At 35.5% G+C, this 16,479-nt stretch overlaps 1 protein-coding gene across 4 annotated transcripts in view; it reads left to right on the top strand.

Moving 5' to 3' along the window:
- Taok1 (TAO kinase 1) overlaps window positions 1-16,479 on the top strand; it is a 129,921-nt gene that overhangs the window by 40,186 nt on the left and 73,256 nt on the right. For all 4 annotated transcript variants that reach the window (XM_063251125.1, XM_063251122.1, XM_063251124.1 and 1 more), the window contains one exon: window positions 8,912-9,133. In XM_063251125.1, coding sequence (XP_063107195.1) covers window positions 9,002-9,133 — 132 coding nt within the window. In that variant the 5' untranslated portion in view covers window positions 8,912-9,001. The remainder of the gene's footprint in view (window positions 1-8,911; window positions 9,134-16,479) is intronic.

Genomic DNA, 16,479 nt, shown 5'->3' with positions numbered 1-16,479 from the left:
AGCCAGACTCAAAGGAACCGCTGGGCTAAGGCCAGCCCTATACCTAACTTTTAAAGTTGAATTTTGCAGTGCTGGCTAAACTCAGAATGCCAAGGCACTTGTAATCCCAGCACTCAGAAGGCTGGAGGATTGTTGCAAGTTCCATACCAGCCAGGACTTGCTTTGGACTTTTAGGGATTGTTCATTGTCTTTACATCTTTTGATCTTAATATTTAAAAGTGAGGTTTATAATACATGTATGAACATTTAGAACATTAGAACATTTAGAACATTTAGAAACACAGTTTTTATTGCCATTCAACCACTCTGTCACACCATAGGTAGGTACTTGAAGTAGGATTTTATCGTTCCAACTTTTTTTCCACATTCTCTCTCCTTAAGTAAAGGTAGCATATTATATACAATGTCCTGTGCTTTGCTGTATTTTTCACAGAAATGTAACCTGCGGATTAATCCATAGTGTATGGAAGAGATAGTCCTATTTTAACAGCTGTATAAATCTCTGCTATCTGATTTTTGTATGGTCCTTAGCTCAGAATTACTTTTGTTTTGTGTTGTTGTTTTTAAGAAAGGGTCTCGTGGGAGTTAGAAGTATACACCAGCACACCTGGCTGTTTTTATTTATTTATTTATGTGCCAGGGATTAAACTCATGACCTCATGCTTGCCAGGCAGGTGCTTACACGGGTGAGCTAAATCCCCACCCCATATTTTTAAATGGTTGAAAAAAATATCAAAACAATAGTTTTTTGTGGCACATGAAAACTGTATAAATTCATAATTAATATCAGTGAAGTTTAATTAGGACATGAGTTTATTCATTTATCTACTGTCAATAGTTGTCTTAGTATCAAAATGACAAAATCGAGTTGTTTTACTGTGGTTGACTATGTATGATTTTTTTTCCTTCCTAACACCACAGCTTGGTACCCTACAGATTGCACTAATGTAGGTATACCTTAACCCTTATCACTGAGCTATGACATTTTATTTATTTTAGTTACCAGGGCGTACCATTACATGACAACAAATAAAAGTGGAATCTAATGCCATGTTTTTAAAACTCCAGTAGTATGTGGATGATTTGGGGTTGTTTTGTTTGTTTTTGACATAGGGTATCACTGTATATTTGTGGCTAGCTTTGAACCTACTATTCAAAGCCCACATGGGCCTCTAACTTAGAGCAATCCTCCTGCCTCAGCCTCCTGAGTGCTACAGGTGTGCACCATCACACCCAGCATGTGGATCATTTTGTTAAGATGGCAAAATGTTGTATATTGTACTATGACACTAGTTTATGCTTAAAGAAGGTAATATATGTAGATATTTCCAGACTAAGCCCTATCACAATATTATTATTATTATTATTATTATTATTATTATTATTATTTTCCTTTTGTAGACAAGGTCTTACTGTGTAGTTCAGGCTGGCCTCAAACAATGATCCTCCTCACTCAGCCACGCAACAGCTGGAATTGCAGGCATGTGCCACCATACTGGGCTTCTATCACCACATTATTAATTGGCTGGAAAGTGATGGTCAAAATAATTCAAAATTGAATGTGTCACTACAGCAAAATTTCTTCACAATACAATATGAAAATAAGGCTGTGACTAACGCGAGTTTTTTTAATGTTTATGTGTGTTATCCAAGCAAGGAGGATCATTTACTGATGATGTGTAAATGAGATCATATTTAGTTGTGGCAGTGGAAAAATGTGTTTATAGAAAATAAATTGGTAACAGTAAACATTTTATTTACAAGAGCTGTTCAAAGAGTTGAGGATATTAGGAGTGCTATCAGTAGTAATTTATTTATTTTTTCCAAATTCTTTTTGTTTCAAGGATAAAAAGAAAAAAACTACAATAAAATTTCAAAACGCATCAGTGGGGACAACAATTGTACATATATTGCCTACTGTCATCCCTAATGAGTCACCCTCAGCACATCTGCCCTCAATTGTCTGAAAATTACTGCTCAAATCTTTCACTTCAATGAACTCAGAGAAATCAATAGTATAACTGTCTTTTTATATACATATGCATATACATACATATATACATATGTTCTTTCATCTCACTAGTAAAACAATATGATGTTGACACTTTGTCTTGTTTCACTGATGAGTAGGGTCTCAAATTGTGTCCATTTACCTATAAAAGTCTCCAGTCTATTGTTTTTTATGGCTGAATAGTACTACACTGTAGAAAATACCACGTTTTTTATCCATTATTCAGTTGATGGACATTTAGGTTGTTACAAGTGCATGTATATCGCAATGGTATGATGTTATAATTCTTTTATAAAAATACCCATAAAGAGAATAGCTGGGTCGAATGGGATGTGTAGTCCTAGTTTCTTGAGCAATCTCCACAATGGTTTCCACAGTGGTTACACTAGTCTGCCTTCCCACCAACATTGGAGAAGGGTTCCTTTTGCCCCACAGCTCCTCCAGCATTTGTTATTGGTTGGTTTCTTGATACTAGCCATTTTTTCTGGGGTGAGGTAGAATCTCCGAGTTGTTTTAATTTGCATCTCTCAAAAGATCAGTGATGGTGAACATTTTTTTCACATATTTCTTTGCTGTTTGTATTTCTTCATCTGAGAAGTGTGTATTCATCTCAAATGCCCATTTTTGGATTGGGTCTTTAAATCTGGGAGGACTGATTTTTTTTTTTTTTTGAGTTCTTTGTATGTTCTGGATAGTAATCCTTTGTCTGAGGTACAGCTGGCAAACATTTTCTCCCACATTGTGAGTTGTCTCTTCACTCTGTTGGTGGTTTCTTTTGCTGTGCAAAAGCTTTTCAGTAGGGTACGATCCCAGTTATTGATTGTCTGAGATGGTTCCTGTGCAATCTGGGTTTTGTTCATAAAGTCTTTGCCTCTACCAGTGTCTTGAAGAGTTTTACTCTCTCTTCCAGCAGGTTTAATGTTTCTGTTTTAATATTAATATTTTTGATCCATTCTGATTTTAGCTTAGCACATGGTGAAAGAGATGGGCCCAGTTTTAATTTTCGACCTGTGTAGGGTCCAGTTTTAATTTTCGGCATGGGTAGAACCAGTTTTTTCACTTGTCAAAGAGGCTGTCTTTCTTCAGTGAATGTGTTGGCACCTTTGTTAAAGATAAGGTGGCTTAGTGTGTCTGCAGTTGTTTCTGCATCTTCTCATGTGTTTCATTGATCTTTAGGTCTGCTTTTTCTAGTACCACACCGTTGTTTGTTTGTTTTGTTTTTTTTTAATTACAGTAGCTTTATAGTATAATTTCAAGTTAGGGATTGTGATGTCCCTAGTCTTGTCTTTGTTGTCCAGGATTGCCTTTGCCATTCTAGGTCTCTTCTTGTTCTAGATGAATTTTAGCATTGTTTTCTCTAATTCTGTGAAACATGCTATTGGAATTTTGATTGGGATTGCACTGATTCTGAAAACAGTTTGGAAGTATGGCCATTTTCACTATGTTGGTTCTTCCTACCCAAGAGCACAAGGTATCTTTCGCTTTGCTAATATCCTCTTCAATCTTCTTTTTTGGAATACTGTAGTTTTTTCAATGTGGAGGTCTTTTACATCCTTTGTTAGATGATTTCTATGCATTTCTTTTTTTTTTTTTTTAATTTTGGATGCTAAGGTATCATTTCCCTGATTCCTGTCTCGGTGAGTTTATTGTTTGTGTATAGGAAGGCTATTGATTTTTGAGTGTTGATTTTGTAACCAGCTACCTTACTGAATTTTCTTATTAAATCTAGTTTTCTGGTGGAGTTTTTGGGGTCTTCTAAGTAGTGTATCATGTCATCTGCAAATAGTGATAGTTTAACTTCTTCCTTTCCTATCTTTATTCCTTTTGTTTCTTTGTTTTGTCTAATAGCTCCAGCTAAAGTTTCCAGGACTATGTTGAATAAGAGTGGAGGCAGTGGATATCCTTGTCTTGTTCCTGATTTTAGAGTGAAAGCTTTCAGTTTTGTCTGTTTAGCATGATGTTGGCTGTTGATTTGTCATAGCTGGCTTTTATCAGATTGAGATAATGACCATCTATTCCATCTTTGCATGGGCTTTTTGTCATGAATGGGTGCTGGAATTTATCAGAAGCTTTTTCTGCATCTGTTGAGATGATCATATGAGTTTTGTCCTTGGCTCAGTTGATATAGTGTATTATGTTTATAGATTTGTATATGTTGAACCATCCCTGCATACCTGGAATGAATCCCATTTTGGTCACAATGTATAATCTTGACGATTTGCTGCAGCCTTGGTAGTCAGTTTAATGGCTCTTGAGAAGTCAACAGAAGTCACTCAGACTGCTTGCTTATTTATTTGAATAGTCTGTGCCAAATTAGGCCTGATAAGTTGGCCTTTGAGAATAATCTGCAAATATCAAGTAAAGTTGAGAATATTTTCTGAGTTGAACAAAGACTAATTCAGTATCATCTGAAGTTAGATGTGTGAAATAGGCATCAAAAACAAAAGACTTAGTTGAATTAATTTATAAGTTTGTCATGTAAGATATAAGCCTTTTGTTATTCATTGTATTTTTTTGGTAGGTACTTTATGTAACATAGAGTGTGTCTTACGTGTTAATGGTTAGTGTAAATCATTTTGGATCGAACCATTTTCCTCTCATGAATTTTTGGAACTTACAAAATGAGTTTCTGTATATCTACAGCACAGCAGGTTAATATCATAAACCTAGGGTTGAGATTGAAGTATTATTTTGCTTAGAAAAAAATGTTATTGTTGAACACTGAATGACTTTAGATACTTAACCTCTCTGGAGACTTGATAATGTTTCTTACTGTGTTCGAATTGAAATTATAGGACAAAGTGCTACTATATTTGAAACATTCTGTTGTAATTGACAATTTTTAAAAAATTAAATTAATATCAAATTGCTTTATATGCTTCATATACTGTTAGAAAGTAAAAGCAATAATGAAATCCTTTTAACAACTGCATTAAATCTCTATTGTATACAGGGCAGGGGTTGCCAAATTGTCCGAAGGACCAAATATGCTCAAATGGCTGATTTTTGTATGGCCCGTAGCTAAGAATGTCCTCCCAGGCTTTTTGTTTTTGGCATACTGAGGAGCAAACCTTGGATCTCATGCATGCTAGACAAATGCTCTACCAATAGGTACACTATAAACCTAAATTTTCTCTTTTTATATATAGTCAGATATGTTGAGGTATGTATGTGTACATAGGTTTATGTATATATGTGTGTGTATAAATAAAAGTTTTTTAGCCATAGTATTATATATGTTTTGTATAAATTACAGGCCTATACTGTGTTTTTTAGACAGTATAGTCCTATAATCCGAGCTACTTGGTAGACTGAAGGAAGAGGATTGTGAGTTTGAGGCTAGCTTGTGAAGCATAATGAGACTCTGTATATATATATATATATATATATATATGTATTTATATGTTTAAGTATTTATATTTTTTAGTACCGGCAATTGAACTCAAGTCCTGCTTGCCAGGCAGGCACTGTGCCACTAAGCAATATACCTGGTCCTGCGACTTTTTTTTTTAAGTCTTTTTTCTTACTATTTTAGATTTAGATCAGGGGAAAATTTCTTCATTCTCTACTTACAGAAAAATGTATTCTCATATTTTCTTTTAGTACTCATGTGGTTATATTTTTTGCTTATCATATTTGTATGTCTGATGCGCTTGTGAATTATTAATATTTTTTTCCACGTGGCCATTAGACCCTCCCTAGGGCATTTTTCCTTTCTTCCTTCTTTCTTCTTCCCTCTCCTTTCTTCCCTCCCTCCCCATCATTTCCCTTCCCTGCTTTTCTTTTTTTTTTTTTGTGCTGGCAATCAAATAATAGACAAACATTGTAACACTGAGCTATACCCCTAAGCTGTCTTTTATAGATTTACTAGTCCTTCTTGTTTTAGAATTCTTTAAGATTCTGCTCTTTTTGGTGGCAGTTGTTTTATCTTTTGGTAATTTGGTAGAGCAAGTGTTTCATGGGATTTTTTTTTTTGTCTCATTGATTTCTAGAAAATACTATGCTTAAGAATTTACTGTATCAATTTAAATATTTTTATGAATCATAATCTTAGTGTGTATATTAGTATTTGTGTAGTAACTATTGAAATGACATTTTTAGGGTTCTTAGACAAGGGAGAATAAGTCTATTCCTTAGTTTAACAAATTTAATGCTGACTTAAGGGTTTAGAAGGTAGGAGATGGAGATGTACAGAAAATGAAGGAAACATACTTGTGTGTGGGAAGAAGAGTGCAGTATTGTAAATACTGCAGGAGTTTTGAAGTACAAAAAAAGTGTCCAATTCTTTGTCATAGTGCTAAAATTTTATAAACATTTTGACATTTTATCTAAAACTCAAAATTTTGAGTAAGAATTTGTTAGGCAGATAAGATGCAAGTTGCAAATCTAGAGCTGGTTTAAAATTTTTAATGTAAAGTTACAATGTTACTAAGACTTGATCACTCAAAAACAAATAAGGTTTTAACACTGATTTTTTTCAAAAATATTTTTACAAATTGCTTCAGTATTAACACTTAAAATTTTTTTTTTCAATTTCAAGGATCAGTTTTTTTTTTGTGGCACCAGGGATTGAACTCACGACTTCACGCTTGCCAAGCAGGCACTTATGCTGCTGAGCTAAATCCCTGGCCCAAGGAGCAAATTTTTATGTGCTAAGTAAGTGTACTGCTGCTGAGCTATATATCAGAAGCCCCTTAAATATTAACATGTCATATGGAATTTAGTTCAGCCTTTTCATTTTAAGGATAAGAAGTTAAGTGAGTTTTCTATGTTCATAGTATCTTCGAAGAAATGTAATTGATAATTGATACTCTTTGTTCCAGGAAATTTCCAGAGCAGGGAAATTGAAGTATACGGGGCAACTGGTGTGTATTAGAAATGTAATACGGGGATGGGGATTTAGCTCTGCGGCGTAAGCGCCTGCTTTGCAAGTGTGTGGTCATGAGTTCGATCCCCAGTGCCAAAAAACAAACAAAAAAAAAAGAAAGTAAAAAAAAAAAAAAAATGGAATACAACTTAATTTATACGGTCTTGTTGTTGTTGTTGCTGATTGAATACAGGGCCTAACACATGCCACTCATGCCAGGCAGGTAGGTTTTGTATCACTAAATTATATCCCCAGCTTTTTATTTTGTGACAGGATCTCCCTTAGTTCAGTCTGACTTGCAACTTGATTTTCCTGCCCTAGTCTCCCAAAAACTTGGAATTACAGGGACAAACATGATCTGTTCTATACAGTTATGAAGTTTTGTAGCAGAAATTGACATTGGAGGTGTGGTGGTGCATACGTACAATCCAACTACTCTGGGAGTCTGAGGTAGGAGGATTGCAAGTCTGAATCCAGCCTGGGCAATTTAGTAACTTAGTGAGATCTTGTGTCAAAATTAAAAATTAAAAAACTGGGAGATAGCTCAGGGTAAAGGTCCTGAATTCAGTTCTCAATACGAGAAGGAAGGAACAGAAGAAAAGTAAAGAGGGAAAGAGATAAAAAAGGGAAGGAGAGAGACAGAGAAAGAGAAAGTTGGTGTTGTTATTTCACTAGATGTGAGGCCTGTGGTGGCTGAGGTTTAGCTCAGCGGTATAAGTGCCTGCCTAGCAAGCATGAGGTTGTGAGTTCAATCCCCACTACCAAAAAAAAAAGAAAAAAAAAGTGAGGCCTGTTTAAAAGGGATATAAAGGACATAAGAATAATTAGATAATCTTGTTTTCTTTAGAATTCTAATAAAGTAAATTCTATTGTTTTAATTGCTAAAATTAAACATCAGAAGAAAATAGCTAACATTTATTGTAATGCTAACTATGCCAGAATACTGGTCTGTGCTTACATTCATTAACTCTTTTAACCGTCACAACTAATCTACGACATAGGTTATTATTTTCACTTTACAGACTAGGAAAATGTGACTTCCCAGTTTTTTAATACTTACATAATCTGACAAAGGAATTGGCAGCAGAACTACCGAGGAGGAAGGGAAACAGACAGAGAAAAACTGGTTGTCTGTATGCCTGTTTATCTAAGGAGTCAGAAGTGTAAATCAGGTTTATGGGAGAACAGTTGTCTATGATAAATGTATACGTTTTGTTTTTACCGGTACCAGGGATCGAACTCACGACTGCCTGCTTTCGAGGCAGGCGCTTATGCCCCTGAGCTAAATCCCCAGCCCCTAATGTATACTTTTCCCTGCTGTGCTTTTCTTTGACATATATGTCAGATTTGACTAACACTGTCATAAATATCTGAAAGGAAAAGAAAATTTACTAAGTTACATTTTTTGGTGTATTTCCTTATATGTGGAGATTATTAATAAGTGGTATCTGCCTGTTGCACACAATGCATACAGCTTGTCATTGTAATATGTTTTTAATTGTTCTTATATCATTTCTTTTGCTGTGTCAGAATTAGATAAGTCTTTAAATACATTATGACATTGAAATCTTCTCAAGATATTAAAGAGGTATCTAAAATTTTGAAGTGCTATGTTGTAGACATCCTCTTCCCCCTGTTGTTTTTTTTATTTGTATGTTTGTTTGTTTTGGACGATAGTGGAGTAATGTAAATTAAACCCAGGCTTTTATATTGAGCTATGTTTCTAGCCCTTTTAGACTTTTTTACTTTGAAATAGGGTCTTTATATCCAGGTGGGCAAACTCTTGTGGTCCTCCTGTGTCAGCCTTCCAGAGGGCAGGGATTACAGGTATGCTCCATATGCTTGGTTTAGAAATGTCCTTTTTAAAGTGCCACAAGTAATTGTAATAATGAGCCAAGCTTAGGAATTACTGCAGCAGTAGATCACATTACTTTTTCCGTGAAATTTCATAATTTTTGTGAATGTAGTCAGTAAATGATCTTACCTAAATTATTTCGAGCAGCTTTTAATTTCCTGCTTTTCTTATTTTACAGTTTATGCCAACGTGGCTTCATTCATACAGATGAACCAAGGATCGGGATAGCAGTTTAAAATTAGAATCAGATAGCTGACTGTCCAGCAGGATGCCATCAACTAATAGAGCTGGCAGTCTAAAGGACCCTGAAATTGCAGAACTTTTCTTCAAAGAAGATCCAGAGAAGCTCTTCACAGATCTCAGAGAAATTGGCCATGGAAGCTTTGGAGCAGTATATTTTGTAAGTCTCAAAATATATATTTGATGTCTGAGTACAGAACAATAATGTAAGATACAGAATTTGCTGAGTAGAAAAACAGAAGCCCTACCATACTGTCATGACACATTTCTTAGACTAGATATGTCCCAGTACATCAAGCAAGCAATCATTTCTGCAGCAGAAAGATACCTGGATGTCTTCTAATTCAATTCTGTTCCAGCACTACCTGGAAATAGTGTCAGGTCCAACAGGTTGAGAGCTTAGTCCAAGACTGTCTTCTACTTCAGATGCCGAAGATTCTAGGTTGTGGAATTCTGACTCATCAGCTATAAATCTGGCTTCCCACAACAACCTCCTTTTTAATTTAATTTGCTAGATCAGTACATTAAGAGAAACCAGTTTATTGAAACGAATATTCTAAAAGATGCAAAAGAATATGAGAATGTTTTAAGAGGATATAAATCTCTTCAGGTTAAAGGAATACATACTGAAGTTTGTAAAGATCCCTAACTCAAGCTTCCTTCCTTGGAATTGGTGTATACCAGTCTCTTCACATATAGATGTGTTCTTGTTCTTTGAAGACCATAAACTCAATCCTGTTGTATTTTATGGAGGTTTCATTATACCATTAATCAAATCATCAGCTTTTAGTGATTAACTCAAACTGTAGCTTGTTTTCCTTCCTGTGATGTGGGGGGTTAGGTTGTTGAGTACCTTCTGAGCACTCTTTGATTTTGATCTCCTGGCAAATAGCCTTCATCCTGAGGTTATCGAGGGGCTTTCCAAAAATGACCTCATTAAGGTAAGCATAGGTGTGGTTATTATAAATAACAAAAGGTTTTTCACTTTTATGGCTCTGCTGCTGTTCTAGGTCTGTGTCTAGAACAAAAGATAAAAGGCCAAATATTTTAACAAAAGAGAATTGAAAAACATCAAAATATCCCACCTTAAATATATTTTTGTGTTGTACTTTGATTTGGTTATTCAGAGAAAGTATACCTCTGCAGAAAAAAAAATTTGTGAAAAGAAATTTATAGTCATCTACATTAGTAAACATGTATGCAGGCTGAGGCTTCCTATCTCATAGTCCTCATCTATTTAGGAAAAACCTTTCCATTGGAATAAAAAATTGAAATTCTAGGGGCTGGGGATTTAGCTCAGCGGCATAACCGCCTGCCTTGCAAGCAGGCAGTCGTGAGTTTGATCCCTGGTACCGATAAAAACAAAAAAGACCAAAAAAAAAAGAAATTCTGACACCTGACCCAGACAGGTAAACAGTTACTTGAGAGTTACTTGAGAGACTTTGTCAACAAAATATCAACAACCTTTGTCCACCTTTTCTTCCTCTCATTAGCCTCCCAGAGTTTGCCATTATCAACACCTACCAACCTCAAGTCTATACTTTCCTCTTGTTTTCCTTTCCTTCTTTACTTGCTTTTTCTTTTCTTTTTTTTTGAGATAGAATCTTAACACATAGTCTAGTAAGGCCTCAAACTCATAATCTTCCTTTGTCACCCTCCTGAATCCTGAGGTTATAGGCTTGTGCCACTCTGCCCAACTCATCAACTTCCTATTTCTTTCTGTAGCTCAAAATACTATTTAAGATTCAGCCAGCTGGCCTTTTCTTTAGTCTCCTACTTTATGGTGCCTGTGTTTCTGTGCATTATTAAGTGCATATGCTTTTTTTTTCTTTTCTTTTTTTTCGGGGGGGCAGGTTTCAGAGATCGTACTCACGATCTTGCACTTGCCAGGCTTTTCCCATTTTTCTATTGCCAACTCATAGACTAAAATTATTGAAACTTTGTAGGGGAAAGAGAAAATTTATAACTTTTTTATTTAGTTGCTTTTTTTTTTTGGTACCAGGGATTGAACTCGTGACCTTGCACTTGCCAGGCAGGTGTGTAAGCCACTAAGCTAAGTCCCTGGCCCATAACTTTCTTACTTAAAAGCACTTTCTTTCCTCAGGGATAGGTATTAGACCCTCAGTGGATGCTTGAAACCAAAGATAGTATTGGACTTTATAATTTAACATTTTTTCTCTCTATTTTTTTTTTTTCTTTCGCTTAGTGTTAGGGATCAAACAGGGTTTCACAAATACTAGGGAAATGGCACTAATTTCATTTTCTTTCTTTATAGTTTTATGTTAGATTTGTTCTTTCCATAGAACCTAGCAATATTAGTATACAGGTGCTTTTCTCTTGTTGAGAAGCTTTATTACATCACTCTTTTACTTAAAAGAAGCATTTTGTGGTTTCTCTTTGGCATACAGTTGCCAGCATCACTCTTCTTCTAATTTTGTCCTATTACTAAATAAATTAATCATTACCTGAGTAGAAGTATCGCCAGTCAGTAACTAGTGTGGATCTTTAGCTGCATTTAAGATGGAAATCACAGCTGGACATGGTATCATATGCCTGTGATCTCAGCATTATAGGAGACCAAGGCAGGAGGAATCAAATTGTAGCCTAGCCTTTTGCAACTTAAATCTTGTCTCAAAAAATAAAAAAAGGGCTAAGAATATAACCCAGTACAAAGGCCCTGAGTTTAAAAAACAACAACAATAAAAAACTCAGACATGGACTAATTCTAAAGCGAAAATAAAATGCAAATTTATTACAGGAAAACAACACAGCTGACTGCCCTGTTGGTCCTCCAGTCCCAGCAAACAGACAGCCTTAGTAAAGGTCAGCAAAGCTGCCTATTCCACAGACAAAGGAGGCATTTTACCTTTATGAGATCTCAAAGAAATGTTATTAATTATTCTTTTTTTCCAGGAGGGTTAGAGACTCTGTACTAGAGAGAGTTTAGTTACTCTGCAAAATTTACAATTTTAGGGTCAGCTCTGGGTCAGATCTGTTGTCAGCTTTGTTTAGTCCTATCCAGTTTGCCTATGTATCCTATTTTGTTGTCTGAAAAACTGCATCAGGTTGTTCCTCATTTACTTTCTCACTTTTATTGCCAAAAGTCACAGCTGCCTACTCCTTGTTCTTGGACTGGAACTTTGAAGTATTGCCTGATTGCTGCCTGTCTCACAAACACTGAGATACCATAACAGTTATTCTGGTAACTAAGATAGCTATTAAGTCACTAATGGTGGGTAGCATATTCAGTGTGGATCCTCTGGATGAAGGAATGAGTTAGGTGTTAGGCACAATGAATGAATTACTCAATGTAGCTCAAAGGGAAATTTTATTATTTGATCAATCTTGCATGCCTGTATCGGGTAGCTAGAGCAATTACTTTGAGGATAACAATATGCAACATAACAACCATTGTTAAATTCCTATCTATCATCTTGTTTTGAAATCCTATATTGGCATTGTTTTTTTTGTTGTTGTTGTCATTTTGTTTTTGTTGTTTTAAATGTTTGTTTGCTTCTTGATTTTTCTGTTTTTTCTCTTAAAAATAAAACCTTCAGAGAAAGCTGCTCTTAGACTTTGGAGGAAAAAGCTTTTTTTGAAGGTCAGTGAGATCTTGGTTCTGACTCAGTTTTTTGTTTCAAAGTACTCACCATGTCAAATAGCCATACTTTGGGGTATTATTTTCTTAGCCCTAGTAAGTCCCTGTTAACAATTTTGAGAATATACTTAGCAGTGTTACTTTGGCAAGGCTGTATTTATATTTTAAGGACCTGCCAAACAGCACTATAGATGCTATACCATTTCCATTCCCATTCCTACCAACAGTATTAAGTATGTTCCAATTTCCCACATCTATAACATGGCTTGATATTTTTTGTAAATCCATCCATCCTAGTATTTTGATTATAACTACCCTATGTGTGAAAGATAGTATCTCACTAAGGTTTTTTTTTTTTTTTTTTTTTTTGTCTTTTTCCTTTTTATTGGTACCAGGGATCGAATTCACAACTGCCTGCTTACAAGGCAGGCGCTTATGCCACTGAGCTAAATCTCCAGCCCCTCACTAAGGTTTTGATTTGCATTTTTCAAAAGACTGATGATATGGAGCATCTTTTTTTTTTTTTTTTTTTTTTGTCTTTTTCCTTTTTATCGGTACCGGGGATTGAACTCACGACTGCCTGCTTGCAAGGCAGGCGCTTACGCCGCTGAGCTAAATCCCCAGCCCTGGAGCATCTTATTACATGCCTTTTATATTTCTTTTTTGGAGAAATTCTATTGTGTACCTTTTGCCTATTTGTAAAATTGGGTTGCTTGTTTGTTACTGAGCTGTAGGGGTTCTTTATGTATTCAGGGTATCAGTCCCTGCCCACTTTTGCCCTTGCAACTAAACAACAATTAGATAAACAGCTGTACATTTACAAATGGGCAAAAGAACTAAAATTTCTCTAAACCTAGTGCTTGACCTTGGGCAGGTGCCCTGCCACTGAGATATATTCTCAGTCCTTATTTTATTTTGAGACAGGGTCTTTATAAACCTGTGCACCTTGGGCTTCAACTTTGGTTCCTTCCTCCTCAGTCTCTCAAGTAGCTGGGTTCAAAGGTATATACCACCATCCCCCAAATTATTTATTGCTGATATAATTAAATAGTTGATTCCTATACCCTATATATTTGGTGAATTTATTTCCTCTAATATCTTTATTTTGGAGTTTTGGAAAGATAAAAATGAGCATATATCATCTTCAGGTAGAGATCATTTATTGGTTTGTAATTTGATGACTTTGATTTGTATTTCCTGTCTTAATTGCTCAGGCTAGAACTTCTAGTACAGTGTTGAATAGCAGTATAAAAGTGAGCATTTTGTCTTATTCCTGATTTTAGGGATTCAACTCAAAATTTCTCTGTTAACTATGCTGTTGGTGCTAGATTTTTTTGACTTTTAACATGTTAAGGTAGTTTCCTTTATCCTTAGTTTTTCTTGTGTTTTTGCTATGCAGCTGTTTTGAATTGTCAAATGATTTGCTATATCAACATGATCATGGAATATTTTTTTCCAAACCCATTTTATTCAAGGATAAAAAGTAAGAAAAAGAAGAAGAAAAATTTACAACAAAATTTCAAAACATGTCAATCAGGGAGCAACAATGGTACATACATTGTGCACTGTCATCCCCAAATCGTTCATTGAAAGCACAAGACATCTGCATTCAATTGTCCTAACAATAGCTATACAAATCTTTCTCTTCAGCAAACTAAGAGAAATCAGTAGTAAACTATCTTAACTATTTTTATATGCATATACATACACAAAATATATGTTTTTTCTTTCAGCTTGTCACAGTAATGAATATGATGTTGACATGTGTTATTTATTTCACTAATGAGTATGGTCTCAAGTTGTATCCATTTACCTATAAAATTCTCCAATTTACCCTTCTTCATGACTGAGATAGTGAGTACTCCTTTGTATAAAAATATCACATTTTTATCCATTCCTCAGTCAGTGGACATTTATATTGTTTCCAAGATCGGGCTGTTAGCAATTGCGCATCTGTAAACATGGGTGCACGTATATTGCAATGGTATTTTCTGTGACCCTTAATCTCAGTGATGCATTATTAGGACCAACAAGTGTTTAGAAAAATTTTGGCTGTAGTGGTACCAGAGCATCAAACACACCCTAGAAAACAACAAACTGAGCTAACCCTTAATTTGCAACTTTTAACTGTATGAACTAGATTTGTGATTATATAGCAAAATGTAAAATAAACCAGATAATCATATGCAGTATATAAGTCCGTGATGTGTTAGTTTTGTCACTGGTATTAAAATTTAAAATGATTTAAGGAGAAAATAGAGAAGTGGAAGAAGAGAAAGAGATTAGAAGAAAGGTTGGAAGAGAAAAGTAGATCATGCTAACTTGGGGAAATTGGTGCAGAAGATTGAAGGAAAAGAAAGATGGAAGAGATTAAAAGGAACAGAACAGAATCATATTCACAAAGAGATTAGGAACTACTCTCACACTCATTTAAAAAAAACAATGAAGGAGAAAGAGGAAAAAAAAAACTAAATTAAACAAACCAAAGAAAAAAAGAAAGATAAATAGTCCATTTCTAGAATTCTCTCTGCTTTTACTAGCAGACAGTCTGAAGAGACAGAGTCCTGGATCATGCCACTCTATCCCAGCAAGCCAGCAGTTGCTTTAGGTAGAGTAGTAGATAACCTCAGCAGGCCTGCCCTGGGACAGACTCACTGGGTTTGTCATAGTCCAAGCAATTTCCATGGGTCTGTGCCTAGCTAGGAGCTGCTAGAGGAAACCAGCAGCTGTTCTGGTTCCGGGCTTATCTGGCCCAACTCCAAAATGCTCCTGGTCATTCTTTTCTGCAAGAGGATTAGTCCTTTGCATTCAGCACTAGCCTGTGCAGTCCTCCACATCTCTTTACAGAGGCCTCCAGGATTACCAGCTGTCATTGTCATGGTGACTATACATCCCCAGGTTCCATCAGCTCCTCTTGTGCAGTGCGTCTGGCTGTGGAAAAAGGTGCTGCCAGCTACTGCCTTCTTCTTCATTGAAGTTTTTCTTTTTTACTCTCTATGTGTGCTTCAGTACGCACCTCAGATTCTTCCTAGGTCCAGAGGCCCTACCTGCTTCCTTCCTTCTTGTCTTCCTCGCGATGCGTATTCCAACATCTGGACAGTGACTCTCAGAGAGGTCATTTTCTCTGCTCCTTACTGCTCTGACATCTCAGAAGTCCTTAGTTTTTGTTGTTGTTGTTGTTGTTTTTTTAAACAAGGTCTTGCTATGTAGTTCAGGTTGGCCTTGAACTCGGGGCAGTCTTTCTGCAACAGCCTCCCAAGTGCTGAGATTAGAGGTGTGCACCACCACACCTGGCTGATCATGGTTTTTTTTTTTCCCCTTCATTTGAATACTATGGTTGAATTTTCTCATATTGAACTGCCCTTGCATTTCTAGGATAAAATACTACTTCATCACGGTGTAAAATTTTTTTAATATGCTGTTGATTTTTGTGGGCTAGTATGGTATTGTGGATTTTTTGTTCTGTATTCATAAGAGATACTTGTCTATAAATTTCTAGTTGTATATTTATCTGGTGTTGTACTAGGGTACTACTGACTTCATAGTTAGGAAGTGTTCCTTTGTCATTTGGGTTTTGTTAGAATTTGTGAAGGATTGATCTTTATTCTTTTTTTTATATAAAGGATTTTATTTAAAGAGAAAAAGCAAAACAGAAAAAAAGGGTAGAAGTAATACAGAATTTTAAAAAAAACAGAAATCACTAGTTGATAGATTACATATTATCATCTTAGAAGTCGCTGTTCAAGTTACAAAATTAAAGCATACGAAGTGGACATTTAAACAATAAGACTGCAAACAGTTCTGTTCAGTGATCCAACAAAAACTTAGTAATATGGTTACCTGTTTTACACACTTAAACATACATGTGGTTATATCCTTTAGAGCACTTTCTTTTCCTCTCTTTTTTA

This window comes from Cavia porcellus, unplaced genomic scaffold (assembly GCF_034190915.1).
Source record: "Cavia porcellus strain 051 isolate PalLab524CR breed Dunkin Hartley unplaced genomic scaffold, mCavPor4.1 scaffold_6, whole genome shotgun sequence".
NCBI lineage: Eukaryota > Metazoa > Chordata > Mammalia > Rodentia > Caviidae > Cavia > Cavia porcellus.
This window is presented reverse-complemented; position numbering and strand designations above follow the sequence as displayed.